The sequence below is a fragment of the Chlorocebus sabaeus genome, chromosome 7, assembly GCF_047675955.1.
Source record: "Chlorocebus sabaeus isolate Y175 chromosome 7, mChlSab1.0.hap1, whole genome shotgun sequence".
In the NCBI taxonomy this organism is placed as follows: Eukaryota; Metazoa; Chordata; class Mammalia; order Primates; family Cercopithecidae; genus Chlorocebus; species Chlorocebus sabaeus.
Window position 1 is genome coordinate 134,761,159 of NC_132910.1, and position 20,755 is coordinate 134,781,913.

Below are 20,755 nucleotides of genomic sequence, written 5' to 3' on the forward strand. Positions count from 1 at the left end.
CTTATTATAGTTTGAGCAACTACAAAACTAAAGAGCATATATGGTAAAACTGTAAAGAGAAGTTTTAATAATTTAAGACAGTGGTTTCCTCTGAGGGGGCAAAAAGGGGGATTGGGTCTGAGAAGGACATACAGATGTCCCAGGTAATGGTAATGTCCTATTTCTCAAGTGTTGTGAGTATAAAGGGTCTGCTGTAACATTACCCTTCACACCTCATTCATTTTATAATAACGTCAAAATGCCCATGCTCTAATATTATTTATGTCTAAACTCCCATGCTGATTTTAAAAGGAAAGTAAGAAATTGGTCTACCTAATATTAAATATTGCAAAGATCAAAAAAGATTTGTTCTTTAACTTGACCTAGAGCCTATCCTACCTGCCCACGAATCTTCAAAGCACTAGTAATTGTTTGCCATTAATTACATTGCTAATTTCATGATGAAGATGCAAACTTTGTACATATTTTGTACATCTGTCTGCCTTAGCCTCCCAAAGTGCCAGGATTACAGGCTTCAGCCACCGAGTGTAGCCCTGTACGTATTTCTTTTTCTTTTTCTTTTTCTTTCTCTCTCTCTCTCTCTCTCTCTCTATATATATATATATATATATATTTTTTTTTTTTTTTCTCTTTTTTTGAGACGGAGTTTTGCTCTTGTCACCCAGGCTGGAGTGCAATGGCGAGATCTTGGCTCACTACAACCTCCGCCTCCTGGATTCAAGCAATTCTCCTGCCTCAGCCTCTCAAGTAGCTGGAACTACAGGCACCCACTGCCATGCTCAGCTAATTTTTGTATTTTTAGTAGAGATAGGGTTTCGCCATGTTGGTCAGGCTGGTCTCGAACCCCTGATCTCAGATGATCCACCCGCCTCAGCCTCACAAAGTGCTGGGATTACAGGCATCGGCCACTGTGCCTGGCCCTGTACTTATTTCTAATAGTAGCAGCCACTTAAATATCTATGGCTAAAATTAAAATCGACTGGCTGATGTTGACTTGGCCTTTAGCCAAATCAGGCATATATTTCTGGGCATAACTGAAGATAAGATTGAGTTTATCAATTCAACTCTGTAAAATAATTTAGTGGATGGTTTCTGACGGCTCCGTGAGTTATGATTTTCCACTTAAGGAAATCTGGAGTTCTCAAGGAAAGCAGGATGCATTTGCAGAAGGATTTTGTGTAAGTGAAAAATCTGGCGACACACAGCAGGTCTCACAAACTGTTGTGTCCGTCACATGACAAACTGTCGCCCAAACATGGCCCCCGCTTTTGAATACTCTACCAACTGCTTTGGCTGCTTGCAATGCCTGACTTGAACACTACCTTGGAAGGAGCTCTCCCTAGCTCAAAAGCTGTTGATGCCCAAGTTCTGGAGACAGCACGTTCCTAAGTGCCAAATTGGAGACAAGGATGATCTTTCTTGCCAAAAACAACAACAACAAAATACTTATTTTCAAGAACCTGCCAATGTGTAAAATACTGTTCCTGATTTCATATTTTGGGAGCTCATGGGAACACTGTGTAAACATAGCCCGCACCTATAGTTCCCGACCATGGGGCCTGAGAACAAAGGGTCGTCCCCCTGGGCATGGGGCAAGGCTGGCAGCAGTGGCATTGTGGGCATCTGTGTTCCTCAACCCCAAATAGACAGATCTTATAGGGGAGGAGGCCCCATGGTTATGATTTTCTACCTAAGGAAATCCGGAGTTCTTAAGGAAAGGAGGACGCATTTGCAGAAGCATTGGGCTAAAGAGGTGAGAGCCCGGCCTCCACCAGTGCTTAATCCTTACTAATGACTGTGCAGAGCCAGTCGCATGGCTGCAGTGAGGATGGAGAGAGAAAGCAGGCCAGCCAGGACCTACTCCTGGCACCCTGTGGTTGGCGACCTCCAGGGGCAGCAGGTTGCCTGCCCCCGGGAAGACAGTTGCTTCCCGCCAGGATCAGTTTCATCTGGGAGTGGGACGAGCCACAAAGCCCATATTGGGAAGTGACTAGGAACTCAGGGACGAGCAGCCAGCAGAAGGTGCCACTTGCTCCTCCTCCCTTCTCAGGGTAGGTCGCCAGCTACTGCCGGGGAGAATATTTGTTCTGAGAGCAGGGGAAGCAGAGGTCTAGTCATCCCTGCCGCGGGGCAGTGACTGTGGGGAGCTTTATACCCTATCTTGGCACTGTGGGAACTCAACCACACCCAGTGCAGGTCAGTGACTGTAGGGATCACCCTCTGGTGGGGATTGTCACGGACACTACTGTCCTTGCAGTGGGCTCAGTGTGCTTCCATATCCCTCACAGCAGCCAGGAGGCAGCTATGACGACACCACCATGCTCACGTACAGGGAGGCAGAGGGGCCAGGGTGGGGAGCTGGTCTGGCTTCCAACTGAACAGAGCTGGGAACGGTGGCTCCTGACATAAGGAGATGGGTACTTCATACAGCCTCAGCCCTTCGTTCTTTACCCTCTCGTTCCCCACAGAAACAGACCAGCCTGGCAGCAGCCTCCTTCCTGAGAAAGGGCAGTCTAGGGATGCTGCTGATGCTCCCCAGATGCGCCTCAGAAGTGCTGCATTTGGGCCTATAATAAAACAGCCCTAGGCCGGGCGCGGTGGCTCACGCCTGGAATCCCAGCACTTTGGGAGGCTGAGGCTCGGATCACGAGGTCAAGAGATCGAGACCATCCTGGCTAACACGGTGAAACCCTGTCTCTACTAAAAAATACATAAAAATTAGCCAGGCGTGGTGGTGGTGCCTGCAGTCCCAGCTACTCGGGAGGCTGAGACAGGAGAATGGCGTGAACCCGGGAGGCGGAGCTTGCAGTGAGTGGAGATGGCGCCGCTGCACTCCAGCCTGGGTGACAGAGCGAGACTCCATCTCAAAAACAAACAAACAAAAACAGCCCTGGTGAGGACCTGTACGGTGCTTCCTTGATCTCATTTAATTCTTATGACATTCAATGGAGTAGGTATCATCATGCCAATTTCAGAGAAGAAAAAACAGAGACTTGATCGAGGTCACTCAGGGAGTGAGAGGCAAACTAGATCATCTGTCTCCAGCATCTGAGCTCCTGGCACTGCTCTGTATGTCAGTATTAAAACTACAAGGAAAGTCCGGGCATGGTGGCTCATGCCTGTAATCCCAGCACTTTGGGAGGCCGAGGTGAGCGGATCACCTGGGGTCAGGAGTTCAAAACCAGACTGACCAACATGGAGAAACCCTGTCTCTACTAAAAATACAAAATGAGCCAGGTGTGGTGGTGCATGCTTGTAATCCCAGCTACTCGGGAGGCTGAGGCAGGAGAATCACTTGAACCTGGGAGGCGGAGTTCGCGGTGACCTGAGATCACACCATTGCACTCCAGCCTGGGCAATAAGAGTGAAACACCGCCTCAAAAAAAAAAAAAAAAAAAACTACAAGGAAAGGACACAGTACAAAGTGGCGATACACGAGGGCCCGCATGGCCCCCATGCACCCCCTACAGGGCTGTCTTGCCTCAGAGTGCTTTCCAGGGGCCGGCCAAAGGCTCACAACAGGTCCGCGGTCCTTCACTTGCTGCAGGTCGTTCAGGCTGATGTACTTATTCAGCTCAATCACTTTGTCCATCCAAAAAATGTCGGTCATTCCGTGATCTGAGAAAATGATGACGTTCAGGCGATCCTGCAGGCCCCGCTCCTGTGTGGTGGGAAAAGGCAGTCATTAGGGCACAACAGAGAGGCTCATACACTCAGAAAACTTTGTCAACTGCAAGCGATAGGAGAAAGGCTATCTTCTCAGTTCTGTGTTTAATCATCTACTATTTTGCCCTGGTGAGACCCAGTTCAAAACCCACAACAGAAGCCCTTTGCAGAGGGGACTGTGAGGCTCAGTCCCGTTCAATTTGTTCTGACACCTTACACAGCACTTTCAGCTTTTTAAGGTCGACCCTCTGTTTGCGTCTTCTTTGGCTCTTTCAACAAACTTGTGTGCTTATCTGAGAACTATCACGTGCCCATGTTGCAGATGTACAAGGTAAAGCACAGGAAGGTAAAGCAAAGGCAAAAACAAAACCAAACACTTGTAGTCATTAAGCAAAAGCATGAGGTAGAATCAGCACTGGAACCTGTCTACAGGCCCAGCTGCTACCAAACTTATTAGGATTCCACAGAGCTGGGTCTCTCTCCAGCTGAGCCAGGCGAGAAGGCACACCGAGGTCCATCTTTCTCACTGGCCTGGCTATGGAACAAGGGATCGCTTGGTACTGCAGGAGGCACTGTGTGAAGCAGAGGGACTCGTCAAAGCCTGTGCCGGCCCCATCAGCCTTTAGCAGTAAGAGGGAAGATGTTGACAGGCGTGACTGTGGAGGAGACAAACAGAGAGAAGGCCAGGCCAGGTGTCTTAGCCTCAGGTCACCTGGATCCACTTGGTCATGTACTTCAGGACAGTGTCTACAGCCTTGAGGGCATCTTTTCTCTGCGGGGATGCAGGCCCGTAGTGGTGGCCTTCCACGTCGATGCGCTCATGGTATATGGCTGCCAGGTCGGCCCGGCCACTCCTGGAGGGACAGAGGAGAGACGCGTAGGTGAGGGAGGCCCCTGCCAGCTTGCTCCCTTATCACCCCCACAGCACTCTGTGAAGGTGTTCACACTCCCTGAAACCTTGTCCCTGGGTCAGGTAAAGCCAATACCCTAAAATAAATGAGGTCAGATCTCCAAGGGAAAAACACACACTGAACCAAGAATTGCTGGTCCTGAGCACCTTGGTGATTAAAGATTTCTCATCATGCCTTGGAGAGGGGGAAGATGTGATAACAGGCCAAGGATAGTTATTGCTGCATCCTCGCCGCCTGCTGTCACCAGGTCAGAAACACTGGAAGCTGTTATTTAAATAACTACTCTTCAGTCATTGCTGGACTCTAAATTAAGCACTACATTGTGGGTCTAATTGGTTGGCCAGGATAAGAACGGCATTTCCACAGCAACTCTGCAGGAGGCAAACATATGAGCGTTCAGGGCCTGGCATCTGTGGCCCTCCCTCGGACACTTGTTCTATGGGGGCATGTGAGGGGTCAGCTCCAATGTGGATATCGAGTGAATTCCAGCAGTGACTACACCTCTAGGGGCCCAGGAAGACCCAGTTCTGACAAAACTCCCCTTCTTGGCTAGAGTATTGATGGTAAGAATCCAAGCTGTTTCACCCTCATTCTTGGGTTAAGAAGGACTAGGAGCAAGTGATCTAAATTGGAGTAGGAAGCTTGCAGAGTCCACGAGAGGGGAGGAATAACATGGAATGTTCTCTCCGTCTTTCCCGCAGTGTTTCCACTGTGACTCCCTCCCCAGTGCTGGCTTTCCCACAACTTCCACACAAAGCACCTGAAATGGATCAGGGTGATGATGACGATGGTGACGGTGGTGATGATGATGATGTTAGCAGTGACTAACAAAAGATGCAGCAATGGAAAAGGAATTAAAGCTCATTTCCCTGCTTGGAGTCTACATGGGTTAATAACTAATACTCTTGGCGGATTTTAAACATACACATGTGCGCACCCAGATGAAGTACACGGCCTCCTCTGATATGGCCTCCCCAATACTTAAAACATGAGGAATTAAAGAATGTATCCTGGAGCCCGCAGGGCCTCGGACCTTGCCGTCCACAGGGGATGGAAAAGAGCACCACAGTAGCTCAGAGAACTCGGTCTGCCCGTCCGTCATTAAACCACTCCTGCTCACCCTTCAGGTCCCTGGAGAGATACTGCCTCTTCCAGGAAGCTTCCTCTGGGGCCCTGTGGCTAGACTGAGCAGCCCTGTGTGTGTTCCCATAGCACCCTGGGTTCACTTCTGGGCCATGACTTTTCATACTGTGCGGTAATTGCCCACTTATGTGTCCTTTTCCCTGTCTAAATTGTGAGATTCATTCACTGTAGGAGCCAGGACGCATTGTCCATCGTATCTGAGCTCTAGCCTGGCATTTGGCGCACAGCAAGAGCACTGTTAACTGCCCTGTAACTGTATAATCACAGTCAGTGCTCAGTACGTGAAAGCTCCTATGGGTCAGGCACTACACTGAGAGCTTTTAACCACATTATCTTACTTAATCCTCAAACAGCCATGAAAGGTAGGAATGTCCTGAACAGAGAATGCAAGACAGTTCCCGGCATCACACAGCTAATAAGAGGTGGACCAGGATTCAAACCGTGGTGCAGCTCACTCCCAGCCCCAGAGCACGACCACTGCACACTCCGGAGGAACTCAGTAACCTGCCCACGCCAACCGAGAACATTCTGCTAGTCTTCATGATCTTTTCGAAATGGATCTTATTCTCTCACGAGAATCCTACCAACCCCTAGAAGGCTAGGTGTGAGAGAGGCGAGAGGGTGACAGTGACATCAAGTCTCTTTCCTTTCTGCACGCTCAGTGCTCTGTCTGTGGGTTGAATAGGCCTCCCACGTCTGTCACTGCAGTGAAAAGTATCCTCACAGAAAAGCACTTACAGGTTTCATAGATGAGGAAATAGGCCTAAGATGGTTCGAGATGTCACTTAAGGCCTCACAGACTTCTGAGACACAGCTAGAACCAGAAATTCAAATCTCCAAAGTCAGGATACTTTTAACTCTAGCAAACTGGGCCTTTGGGCATCCACACGCACTCCATCCACTCAACTGGGAGCAAATCCCAAGAATGTTCACCTGGCATCTTCCTTCATCTTCCTTCATCACAGTCAAACCCGCAAGAGGCACATTCTTTACATGCCCTCCCGGGTGCCCTGAGGTGAACTTCATTCACAGTTTTGAGGACACATGGGTTTCAAGTTAAACGAAATTGCTAGTCAAATGTTCTTTTCTCTTTTTAGAATAAAACAAACTGCCCCCTGGTTAAAAAGACCCTTTACCACCCTCCTCCACATTGTGGATTGGATTAGGTTATTATTTAGGTGTTTCTCATGAATGGCATTATCCTTATTCATATTCACTAATGTGTGCATGACTAATCCAAACTCCTTCTGCCTCTATAGACAGCAGAGAATAAAAAGTCACTGTAGGGTCCCACAAATGTGTAGGTGGTTGGTAAAATAGACAGTAGCATTGTCACACATGTGCCAAAACTCTTTCAAGGCCCAGGTTCATTAGACTGATAGGCTGATGGCACTTCTGCCATCACAATCTTTGAACACAGTGAAACTTCCATAAACTCTGTCCTTTGGATAAGCCTCAGCATTTCATTGCTTTAGGTACGTGCACGTTTAGCATTTCAGATGTACCTGTTCACACAGTATGACATCTGTTTAGGTGTCCACACTTCCAGAGTGGGCTTCCGTGTAGGGAAAAACCCGATTAAACTCAGTGGTGACTTACTACAGTGAAGAGTTTTCATGAATACAGTTTACCATTGCATTAAAGTTTAATGAATGAACTAATTCTAGGTCTCTTCGTGTTAGATACCACACCTTAGTGCAGCACTCACTGTCCTGGTTTCTTTAAGGCTATTACCGTATTCACAACCTCCACATCAGCCATTATGTATGACACTTTACCTGATGGCTTTTGGTCAGGAAGCTGTCAACCCCAGATGCTGGGAATCCTGGATTTGGGATGCTCGTGATTCAGGGATTATACACTTGTCTTTTGTGAAAGGATTACATGTTGACATTTCATTGACTCATTAGGACCCTATGTCTTCAAGGGCTGAGACCTCTTGCCTATCTAGTTTAGCTGACAGATGCTTGCGTGCCGGCTGTTTTCCACACGGATCTTGTTTCCATCCCAGGTCAGCTCATTTGCAATGAATTGGTTCGGTGAGGAGTGACGAGTAGCCATGCCTGCCCATCTACTACTGCCCATTGACAGCTCTAAGGTCCAGGAACCATTCCAGAAGGACATGTGGCCCCAGCACTGTTACCTGAGAGCTGCAAGGGGTTCCTAGCCCTGGTGTTTCAGGGACACCTGAGTCTCCCATCACCTCTTCCGATTTCTTTGCCATGTAAAAAGTTCTTAATATTCTTTCCATTTTTCTTACTAAAATGGGTGACTGTTGAGAAAAATGATCCAAAACTTAGAAATAAAGCCTACAGTATGATTGCCTGTCTTTTCAGTGCCGTGGTGAGCACTGTCTAATAAGCTTGCTTGAGTCACCAGACTGAACTACTGATTGGAGTTCAGACTCTAGAAACCTAGTTGTTAACTTGTAGGAAACTGATAAGATGAAAATTATTTTTGTCTGATGGAGAAAGCAGTTCTAACATTATGGTTTGATTATCCTCCATATTATTAAGCATATCTGCATCAAACAACAATTATCCCTCATCATTCTCCATCCTTCTGTTTCTTGATGTGTGTGTGTGTCTCATTTTCTCCTTATAAGCAGCTTTGTCATGCTCCTGATTCCCCTCAGCAAGAAACTACATTGAACCTTGGCATGTTCCTCATACCCAGATGTACTGAGCCCATAACAAGTCTTAATTTTGAAAATTCTCTTTTGACAGGGTCATTGGAACCAGAAAAATCTGGGATCAAACTCTGGCTTCTCTTCAAACTAACCTCGAGGCCTCAGATGAATAGCAAGATTATCTCCAAGCCTCCATTTCCCCATCTGAAAAACCTACTTGATGTGGTTTGGCTGTGTCCCCACCCAAATCTCATCTTGAATTGTAGCTCCCATAGTCCGCATGTGTAGTGGGAGGGATCCGGTGGGAGATGATTGGAGCATGGGGATGGTTGACCCCATGCTGCTATTCTCATGATCGTGAGTGAGTTCTCATGAGATCTGATGGTTTTATAAAGGGCTTTTCCCCTTTTGCTTGGCACTTCTCCTTGTTGCTGCCATGTGAAGAAAGACATGTCTGCTTTCCTTTCTGCCATGATTGTAAGTTTCCTGAGGACTCCTCAGCCCTGTAGAACTGCGAATCAACTGAATCTCTTTTCTTTATAAATTACCCAGTCTTAGGTATGTCTTTATTAGCAGCATGAGAACAAACTGATATACTACTCAAAGGGTAACATGGTGTATTAAACAAGCTGATGTGTATAAAGCACTTGGCACATAGTGAAAGGGAGGGGAGGGGAAAGAAATGCCTCCGATTTCTCTCTTCTCTCCAGGTGGCCCTAGATCACTTTTCCTGAGTATGTGGCTGAGCAGGGAGGAGAAGCCAGTCTCCTAGCCCCAGCCTGATTCCCGCTCCTTCTTCCCTGTACTCCACAGGGAGGAGGGACCAGGCCAGGACAGGGGAGCTGGCTTTCTGGTGGCCCATGGAAAGACTTGTATCATCCATTCCTTCATTACTACAGGCACCACGGAGCCTCTGGGATCCTGAAGGCAATCTTTTTGAGCTGTCTTCAGTAGCCTGGAGCTTGACAAAGGATTATATCTATACACAGCCTATGCCCACTGGTCCTGCAGCCCAGTTGTTTCCTGACTGACACTTTTGTGAGGCTGCACAGTGAGTCTGCTATACAAGCCTGGAAGCAGTTGCCTAGCCCACTGTGACTGCCTCCTGCCCTCCTCCACCCACCCCATGAGCCATTCAAGGCTTATTTCAGCTTTAGCACCATGCACCTTTTCCTGCCCACTGAACCACGAATATCCTGCAAATAGGACTTCTTGGAGGATGGGAGTAAGTCATGCAGATCACAAACCCTGTTTCCTTTTCAGCCAGGGTAAAGGGCCGTGTGTGGGGGCACTGCCTACAGAGCACCATGTGTAATGGGAGGCACACAGCTCCACTGCCTGGGCTGCAGGCTGTAGACACATGACGCCTGAGCAGGCTGCAGAACCCCAGGCTTTAGGATGGCCCCAAAGAGGAGACTTGCAAAGGGGTGCATCTGGACTCCCTGTCACTGTCTCAATTTCAGGGTGTCTTAGAAGTGTGAGCTGGCAGAGACCAGGGTGAAGGACTGAGGAGTTGACCCTAGAGCAGTTCTAGTTGGGCCTCCAGAGACTAGGCCCTATGCTGCTGTGGAAAGAGCTGGGCTCTGGCTCCACCACTGGCTGGCTTGTGAGGTCCAAGAAGAAGTTTTTAACCTTCAGAGAGCCAGTGGCCTCTTTTGTAAGGCGGGGAGAGCAATGCCCACATGATACCGTGGACATGAGAACCAAGTGGGTTACTGGAAATAAAGCCCATTGACACAATACTAGCCGATGGCTGTTAAAGCACTAATTCCTTTCCCTCCTGCTTTTCCCTATTCTAGAAATTGTCCAAGTTCAAAGGTAGCATTACACAAGCATATGTCTGGGGTCAGTAATGCATTATGAACACTGGAAGGCAGGGCCTGGATCAAACTTGGACGAGGGATTATCCTTCCTACCACAGACTGACCTGGATCCTCTGCTGAAATGTCCCTGGGCAGACCTCTATGTTCAAGATCTTAACAGCCTCTCCAGCTTTCTGTCAAAGCCCATCTATCCTGGGTTCATTCTCTCTGTCTCTCAAGCTAATAGCAAAGTGGATTAAAAAAAGACACTCTGTGAGTCTTGCAGTGACTTGGAGAAATGTGAGTGCATGTTTGGACACTCATGTATGAAAACTCCAAGTGCTCCTCAAATTATAGTTAGGAATTTGCAGTAGAGCTGAAGAGAAGTCAAGAGGTGAGCTGCGGCATTCTAGACACGCTCCTCTTTTAGAGGTCTCTGACGGACAGATCGATAATCCTACATCTTTGCTAGACACACATACCAAGAGACTTAGTGATTCCTTTGAGCCACATGATTGCATGGACAAGCTACTACGGGCAAAGTGCTCTTGACTGGTCTAGACTGTTCTAGACTGGACATATTCCTCACTCACTTCATTCCTGAAGGGGACAAAGGTTAGATTTCTTTCAAAGAAAAATGTTGACCCACAACTTTCAGGCCTTTATTCTTCTTTGTAAGAAGGTAACAAGACATGTTCTAATAATAACACTCCGGTTGGCTGAAGGAGGGGCTTCCTGTGTCTTCAGGGGAGACCCAAGTCATCTCACTGTCTTCCACAGGTAGTATCATCCAGCCTATTATTATTCTTTTCTTTCTCTCATGTCAAGAGCTGCCTAGCTTTAGAGATAGTGGGTCTCCGTCTTTCCACCTACTACCCAAAGGGGCTGTTTCTGGTGGCCCTGTTAACTTTGGCAACATGCAGACCCCATGAGTCAAGTGCACTGGCCTGGTTTCCAACAACCCAGGCCTTCACTGCTTCAGGGGTATCATTCTTATTGCAAACCACGTGAATGCCAACCCATGGAGCTCAAGGCCATCTACATAGAACACAATGTAAATATGTGGAGCTGGGCAGTATGGTAATGCCAGGGCACATTAGGTGGAGGTCTAGCTGGGGATTCTTTCCTGGGCTTCCGGTTCTTTGTAGCCTTTTCTTCCTAGTGGAACCTAATACCTGTGGTAGACACACACTCATACCCCACCATCACCACCGCCGCCACCACCACCACCAAAACCTTCGCCGTTCCTAAATCTTCTCCAAGGTAAGGATGCATTTCCATAGCTTCTCTAGAGGAAACAGAGCGCAGCACTTATTCCCCGCCACATGCTCGTGTCTCTCAGGACGGGAAAGTCTGCTTAGACTGGCCAGCTAGTAGGCCAGTGCCAACCTGGGATTCTCATGGCTGTGCGATCTGTGCTCACCCCCCTGTGAATCACCGGGTGGTACAAAGTGACAATCCATCGGCCGTTAAGATAAAATGAATGCAAAAAGGATGACATTGCCAGACTGTTGGGTTATTTGGAGGTATTTGTATGGCAACTCTAATCCAAATTTTCATATTTGGCACAGCCATGGGCTGTAGGGACGGCTGGCGTTCTGGATATGTTGGAAACAGCATTGATTAGACATAGAGCAATGTCCAAGTGCCAGCCCCACTCATCTGCTGCACGTGCTGTGCTATTCTGCTTCACTCGCACAAAACTAGACTGCAGTGCAATATCCAGCTCATCCTTGTGTGGTTCTCCAGCACTCACGGGCAAGTACTTCTCCATTTCGATGTATTTTAAACCTGTTTTCTCTCCGACCCGTCAATGAGAGCATGAACCTTTATGTGCCCCCACCTCCCTGGACCCTCTTGATAGGTTTCATGGAAGTGGAATCATTCTAAGAAGCAGTGAAGGCAGGGTGCCGTTTTCTGCTTTCACTGCTCTGTGGGGGTGGCTGCTGTTCACCATGGTGTGGGAGGGGCGTGGCAAGAAGAAAATCCATGATAGGTCAGCTCTGGATCTGGGGCGGTCTTCGTGACAGGCCATTTCATGTGGCTCGTGCTAGTGCTCTGTACACTGTGCCCTGGGTAAGTTGGTTCTCGGATATGCCCAGTTCGGAACCAGGCTCCTTTTCTTGGCAGGAATGAGGGTCCCGTCCCCAGTCTCTTTGCTCTGATTATGGCAGGTCTTCTGCCTGACGCACCCAGGAAACCCATTCAGTGGCCACAGTGACCTCAAGTCCGCTCCTGGAAACTCAAGAGCCCCCAACGTCCACAGCCTCTCGGTTGCCGATCTCTACTTAATGCAAACTCCCACTTGGGCTCCCACCTTGCTTTCTGCTTCCAGAGATTTCTGAGATTGACTTGAGGCTTTGTCCTGAACTGTCTTGATCAGTTTCCTTGACAGTCTTGTGTGTGCTCTACAAGACAGCATTACTAAGTCCTACATTTTTCCAATTGTGTGTCATGGTTCCATGTGGGAGGGAAAAAACAGATTCTGTGTTCTAATATACCCATGAGTCTTGTACATTTCCAAGAAAGGGGTAGGGTAGGCAATTTTCCCACACTTATTTGACCACATATCCTTCCTTTTTGCCAAATACTTATTGGTACCTTCAGAGACACGATTGGCCACTGAATCGTGCTTAGGGAAATGATGCCATTCATATTGTTTCTCCATTGTTTAACAACATCAAAAAGGAGGTTCAAACCCTTAGGGATTTTCCTGCTCTCAATTCAACATTTCCAGAGACTGCCCGTGCCCAAAATCACTTGCTCGCAGTTACTCCCTACTAGCAGCTAGCAGTCACCACACAAGAGGCTCACCAACTCTCTGAGACATGATTTCACTGCCATCAAGCCCTCTTAATTCACTTTAGGATTCATGATCAGTCCTGGAAACAAGGAAGAAAATGGTGTGTTTGGGACACTTACTTGAAGGAGTCAAGAGCATCGCTGACTGCATTCGCAAAATTGATATCCGTTGGGACATTTTTATATTCTAGGCAGTAGGTGGGTCTGACACCCAGAATCTCAACCTCACAGCCTGAGAAGGAAAAAGATGGCAAATAGTTACTCTCTTCAATAAGCAAGGTCAAGTTACGAGCCTATTTCAGGAAGCAAACACCTTTAGTCAAAATAAAAAATAAAAACGTGTATTTTTATGAGCTAAAATAACTTACTGCTAATAGGTGGTGTATTCAACTGCAATTTTGCATAACTGGAGTAGAAGTTCTCAAATGTCACTCCTATGCAACACTGGTGCCCCATGTCAGAGAATGGCAAAAATTAGACAACAACTGTCTTTCCCAATTTGAAACAAAACACAATTAATCAATATATACAAATACCTCAATTGAAAGTTTCTTCAATAGATTTTTCATGAATCTAAGTCTTTCGTGAACGTCTTCTAGTGTACCTTTGCCTCTTTTAGAATCAAGTATTAGGTAGTATCTGATTAGTCAGAAGATTATAAAATAAATACTTCACTATCCTGTGGCATTATACAAAAGCTAACCGGACTTAGAGGTACTCTACCAAATTGGCAAGCTAAAAATCAGTGAGTTCAAGCAAGAGGTCTGAGCCACATCCTTGCCTTGCCCAAAATAGAGTGAAAGAATCAAACTCATTCCGACATGAACAGACTCAGCTTTTCTGCCCCAGACTCCTGGACAAGTAGAAGTAGTTGCTCTGCAGAGGAGACACCCATCCATATTAGGAGAACATAGAACAGGAGAGGGATGCGCCCATCTTGGTTTCCACTAGTTGGGTAAATATTTATTGGGCACTTGCTATGACCTAGTCACTATGTTCAGACATAGTGGAAACAGAAATGGATCAGGTAGGGTCTCCTTCCGGGAGCATCCCAGAGTTTAGTCTAGTGGGAGGGGATACAGGAAAGCAGCGTAGTATGTGAAGTGAGGTGCGTAATTCCTGGGTGTTGTGGGAATCAGATGAAGGGCCCTGACTTCAGGCATCACTTCCTCCTGAAAGCCTTCCTCAGGTCCCAATGTTGGGCTCAGTTTTGTAGATATAGCCATGGCAGTGGGATGCAGGTGGGCTGGGAGGGCGTTCCAGTCAAAGGCAGCAGCTTGACCAAACCTTCAGAGAACTTCTGAGCAATACCGTATGTGTAGAGAACTGTAAGTACCATAAAATGCCAGACAATGATGCCAGGAGACCAGATGCTGCTCTTTCTTGTAGCCCAGGGAAAATGATTTCCAAGGTGAGGTAAGTAAAAGTGGGACAAAGAGGGAGTGCAGGAGGAAAGGAGGAAGGAGTCTCTGTCAGGAAGCACATCAACCCCACCCCTGGGAACACCTGCCAGCTGGTTACAGCCGATTTAAAAGATGATAGGGAAGCCTCCAGAAAGCATCCCTTCATCTGGCATACTATAGCAAGACCTGGGTGTGTCGTGGGAGACCCTAGTGCTTTCTGTTTGATATGTTGGGTTCAGGGTTAGCAAGGGCCCCTACAATAACTGGGATAGAACTAGAAGGCACGAAGCTTCCTTTTCCAAAACATGTTTTTTGAGAGGAAAAAACAGGCTAGGTGACCCAGAAATAAATACTGCTCATGACTTCCAGGAAAATATTCATTAGAGTAAGAAATGTCAGTGGAATCTTGAATGACTATATCACTTTACATACCAGTGTTTTATTGTTGAAGGTGATTTGTGAATTGTTATTGCTCTTTCCAAGCTATTTTTTCTGTATCCACCTTGTGCTCAGTGCCAGAAACCCCAAGGCAAATAAGATATCACCTACCCTTTAAAAGTTTCACAGCCATGTACAATGTGACCAGGTGTCTGCTTCTAGCATCTCTGACACATCTGTATGTAAATTGTAAGCAATGCAGGTATGATCATGGTTTTGAAGATAAAAGAAATGGCATTCTTTTTTGGTGTTTGCACGTGATATAAAACTATAAATGTTTTTGGTATGAGCAACAATAAATATGTCTGATAATGTTATCAAACAGATGTTCTCTTAATAATTCTATATAAATAAAATGAATCTGGACTTAACACTGGCATAGTAATACAGTTCACTTGAGAAATTTACCCTTGCCTCAGGTTAAAGTAGGATACAAACTATTTTTATTGATTAATTACATGTACAATTCTATAGTACAGGTAGAGGCAGGATGTGTCAAAGCAGAGCTGTTGTTACAGTGCTATGGAATTCTTTATTTTCAAAAACTATAATTAATTTTAATTTAACCAAACATCATGGCAGCAGCCTACAGTGGCTACCTAGGCTAAAGGTAGGATAGGAGAATTGAGAGAAATTCCCCCAAAGTACACAGACTCTTCCCTGAGTGCAAAGCAACAGTTCATCAAAGACTAAGGACATACATCAGAGTGGAAAGGGATCTTCCAACTTGCAGAAAGCTGTAGATAATGCTGGAAAGAAAAAGAATTCCTCAGTGACCCAGGAAGTTGGCAGCCTGAATTCTCTATGTACAGCACTGGACAAATGGCAAGATTTGCTAAAGTGATCATCCCTATCATTTCTCACCTGTGACACTGGTGGGAAAATGAATCTAACTAAATCTTCAAGAAAGCCCAGAGCCAGCTCAACTACAAATTAGATTGATTCAGATGCCACCCTAGAGGAATGAAATAGGAAGAAATAGGGTCTTTCTGGGAAAATATTATTTACCATATTATCTCTATTGTTCTCTCTCACACAATATCCAACATACAATAAAAAATCATGAAACATGTCAAAAACAGTAAAACGTGCCCCATAATTAAGAGAAAAAATAATCAACAGAATCAGATCCATAGATGGCACAATTGTCAGCGAGAAAGGTTAAACATAAAATACATTTTTAAAAAAGATTATTGATTAAAGCAAAAGCGGTAACAATATATTACAGACTTTACAGCATATGTAAAAGTAAAACATATGACAATAAGAATATAAAAAGTGCATATGTGGACATGGCATTATATAATAAAATTTTAAAACTCTCATGTCATTTGTGAAGTAATATTATTTTAAAGTAGACATAAATAAGTTATAGATGTGTGTTGAAATGTCTAGAATAACCATTAGGGAAAAAAACACAATAAAATCTAAGATTAATAAAGAAGATATGATAGAATTCTAAAAGTACTCTATCAGTGAGAAAAAGACAGGAAAGGAGAAACAAAGGAACAGAAACAGTTAAGACAAGTAAAAAAAAAAACAGTATGAAGATGAGAGTTTTAAACTCTACAGTATCAATAATTACATCAAATATAAATGGACTAAATTTGTTATTTAAAAGGCAGAGGTGGGTCAGACTGAATAAAAAAGCAAGACCCGAGGTCATGAGTTTGAGACTGGCCTGGCCAACGAGGTGAAACCCTGCCTCTATTAAAAATATAAAATTAGCCAGGTGTAGTACTGCTTGCCTGTATTCCCAGCTACTTGGGAGGCTGAGGCAGGAGAATCCCTTGGACCCAGGGAGTGGAGGTTGCAGTGAGCTGAGATTGTGCCATTGCACTCCAGCCTGGGCAATGAGAGTGAAACTCCGTATCAAAATAAATTTTAAAAAATCGTTAAGCCTAAGTGATAACTATTAAGGTAGTTATGTGAAAATATTTTACGGAAGAATAAGGTGTATACTTAGCATTTTTAATGTAATAATTTGGGTCTAAAGTTCCAAATTATGTCAACAAAAATTGGGAGAGAGTGCCAGGGAAGGAAGAGAAAGCATTTTCATTGTTGATGAAGGAAAGGGATGGTCAATATATAATGTTTCATTATAGATATTGATTTAAAAGATTTGAATATACAGAACAGTTGTATGCATAGCTTTTGAGTCATCAAGGACAAAAACATAAAAAATTGATCAAATATCAAAGCACATAAAAGTGAATAAAAGGAAGCAACCAGGAAGCATTAATACTGAATGAACAAAAAAGAAGAAAACTAAATACATTAATTTCAAAATTATTGGGAATAGATTAAACTCTACTTTTTTTTGAGGTGAAGTCTCACTTTATCACTCAGGCTGGAGTGCAGTGACATGATCTCGGCTCACTGCAACTTCCACCTCTCGAGTTCAAGCAATTCTCCCACCTCAACCTCCTGAGTAGTTGGGATTACAGGCATGTGCCACCATGCTTGGCTAATTTTTGCATTTTTAGTAGACACGAAGTTTCACCATGATGGTCAGGCTGGTCTCAGACTCCTGACCTCAAGTGGTGTGCCTGCCTCGGCCTCTCAAACTGCTAGAATTACAGGCATGAGCCACCATGCCTGGGTGGTTAAACTATTTTTAAAGAATGTCAACATGATGTAAGAAATAAAATCCAACTTTAAACTATTTACAAAATGCACATTTGAAATAAAATGACACAGAAAGAATAGATATAAAAGAATAAGCAAAAAAAAAAAAAAAAAAACCCAAAGGTAAATTAAAAAATCAGATATGTCAATAGTATTATAGTAAATTAATGCATTGAAAGCCTAAAACAGCTATAAATATACAAAAATAATTATGAATGTGTATGATTGTTTATATGTCATAAAAACCTGCACACACACAAAAATCTTGGAAATACAAAGTGCAAAATTGCAACTTGGTGGAAAACTTTCATGACAGTTCAAGATATAAAGAATAAATACAAAGATAGAGAATTCGAATGTTAGTATCAATAGGCTGGATTCAATAGATACTGAAAAGTTTGTCTTATTAGCATAGAATGTGCATTCTTTTCAAATATAACTGTTGAAAAAACTGATCATATTCTGGTCAAAAAGAAAACCTCAGTAACTTCCAAAAAGCAGAATTTTTGTAAGCCACAATGCATACTATCTGATCATGGATAATAAAATTAGGAATTAGTCATGATACTTAACTACCAATAAATCTAACTGCCTGTATTAAAAAGAAACCTTTATGTTACTTGATGTAAAGAGGAAATGAAAACTTCACTGACAGGCTAGTTATTAACAACAGCGAAAACTCTACATTTTTCAAAACTTCAAGGGATGCATTTTCATTTAGGTGAGAAGCAAATCAGGAATGCTATCATCACCATGGTAATTTATTATTATTACTGTTACAGAACTTCTCAAACAGGAAAAAGAAATAAGAAACGAATGCTGGAAATCAGGAGGCATATGAGTGTTCCTTTATTAGAATGTTTTAAAAACTGTTTGTCTGTAATCTATGGCAAAAGGCATTGACATAGTACAAAAACACTCCCCCAACACACACACACACACACACACACACACACACACACACACCCCAGAAACAAAATTTCACCAAATTATAGGCAATGTACATGAATACTTTCTTCTATTCTGTTCTGTGTTTTTAAAAAAACACTACTACACCTGGCTAATTTTATATTTTTAATAGAGGCAGGGTTTCACCTCGTTGGCCAGGCCAGTCTCAAACTCATGACCTCGGGTCTTGCTTTTTTATTCAGTCTGACCCACCTCTGCCTTTTAAATAACAAATTTAGTCCATTTATATTTGATGTAATTATTGATACTGTAGAGTTTAAAACTCTCATCTTCATACTGTTTTTTTTTTACTTGTCTTAACTGTTTCTGTTCCTTTGTTTCTCCTTTCCTGTCTTTTTCTCACTGATAGAGTACTTTTAGAATTCTATCATATCTTCTTTATTAATCTTAGATTTTATTGTGTTTTTTTCCCTAATGGTTATTCTAGACATTTCAACACACATCTATAACTTATTTATGTCTACTTTAAAATAATATTACTTCACAAATGACATGAGAGTTTTAAAATTTTATTATATAATGCCATGTCCACATATGCACTTTTTATATTCTTATTGTCATATGTTTTACTTTTACATATGCTGTAAAGTCTGTAATATATTGTTACCCGCTTTTGCTTTAATCAATAATCTTTTTTAAAAATGTATTTTATGTTTAACCTTTCTCGCTGACAATTGTGCCATCTATGGATCTGATTCTGTTGATTATTTTTTCTCTTAATTATGGGGCACGTTTTACTGTTTTTGACATGTTTCATGATTTTTTATTGTATGTTGGATATTGTGTGAGAGAGAACAATAGAGTCCATAAGCTGGTTTCAACTTGGATTTTGGGGTCACTGTCATCCATTGAGAAAAGGTTGTTATGAAACTCAGACAACTTCTATGGTCTACATGCTTTGCCTAGCAAACCACTGCTAGAAACATACTCTAAAAAAATAAAGTTGTATATACAAGCACCTTTATTACAATGTCATTTATAAAATTGAGAAGCAATTTAAACATTTGATAATAGAGGTATGGTTAAATTATAGCATATCCACATAATGAAGTACTATGCAGGCATTAAAATAATGATACCATTTTATTTAGTGACATAATATTTTGAAAGAAAAAAGCTACAAATAGTATATAATGGAAGATCTCCTTTTTGGAAGTATTTAAAGCAGATTTATGTCCAAGAAAGAGTAGAAGTAAATACAACAAAATAGAAGAAAGGACACAATTTTGATGACTGGTTTGGCGGACTTTTTGGTTGATTGAAGTGATTCCAAACTCCCTTCTCTGTTTCTATTTTGCAGAATGTAAAGAGGAAAACTTCCTCACTTCCTCAGGTCCCCTTGTGGGTAGGAATTGTCATTTGACTTAGAAGTGGCATTGAGATTGGATGTAGAGCTTAGGGTGGGAGGTTTTGCTTCTCATGAAAGACAAGGTGTGCTGCTGGCCAAGCTACTCTTTTCTTCAGTTTGGGATGCGGTTGTGAGGGCAGGATCCCCGGGCCTGCAGCAGCTGCCTTGAAACTATACGGCAAGCATGAGGATAAGCCAATGTGCTGAAACGGGCAAGGGATATAAAGAGCCTGGGTTTTGGCCAGGTGAGGTGGCTCACACCTGTAATCTCAGCACTTTGGGAGGCCAAGGCAGGCGGATAACGAGGTCAGGAGATCAAGACCATCCTGGCTAACATGGTGAAACCCCATCTCTACTAAAAATACAAAAAATTAGCTGGGCGTGGTGGCAGGTGCCTGTAGTCCCAGCTACTCGGGAGGCTGAGGAGGAGAATGGCCTGAGCACACAAGGTGGAGCTTGCAGTGAGTTGAGATTGCGCCACTGCACTCCAGCCTGGGCAACAGGGCAAAAAAAGAGCCTGGGTTTTAAAAATGACGTTGGTAAGTGTCTGAACCACATAAAGCACTCCTTGTTACATGACACAAATCAATTCCTTTGTGTTTATTCAGTCTAAACTAGATTCTATATCACTTGCAGCAGACAAGTCCTAACTGACAGAGAGAGATAGTGGCGACTTTCTGTTCTTATTATTACTTATCTGAATGGAGCTAACTTTTCTAAAATAAATGTTGCTTTTGTCATAAGAAACCAAAACTTACTTTTTAGTGTGAACTTCCAACTGCCTTGTAATATGCCAATTAGGACACAGAAGTTCCGTTGTGTGACTGTATCACTATTTATCCATCCTAAAGTTGTTGAACATTTGGGTCATTGCCAGCGTTCACATACAGAAGATAATGCCGACAGAAACCTTTCTGTACACTTTCTTTGCTGCACATAGGAATGCATTTCTATTAGGATACACGCATGAAGAGAAGAGCTAGATTTGGGGATTGCATACAGTCAACTTTATAAGA

The 20,755-nt window shown here is 43.8% G+C and overlaps 1 protein-coding gene across 2 annotated transcripts in view; it reads right to left on the reverse strand.

The window, feature by feature from the left end:
* ENPP6 (ectonucleotide pyrophosphatase/phosphodiesterase 6) overlaps positions 1 to 20,755 on the reverse strand; it is a 128,422-nt gene that overhangs the window by 27,516 nt on the left and 80,151 nt on the right. For both annotated transcript variants that reach the window (XM_008000380.3, XM_008000381.3), the window contains exons 3-5: positions 13,074 to 13,185; positions 4,379 to 4,520; positions 3,482 to 3,661 (exon numbers count right to left, since the gene is read on the reverse strand). In XM_008000380.3, coding sequence (XP_007998571.2) covers positions 3,482 to 3,661; positions 4,379 to 4,520; positions 13,074 to 13,185 — 434 coding nt within the window. The remainder of the gene's footprint in view (positions 1 to 3,481; positions 3,662 to 4,378; positions 4,521 to 13,073; positions 13,186 to 20,755) is intronic.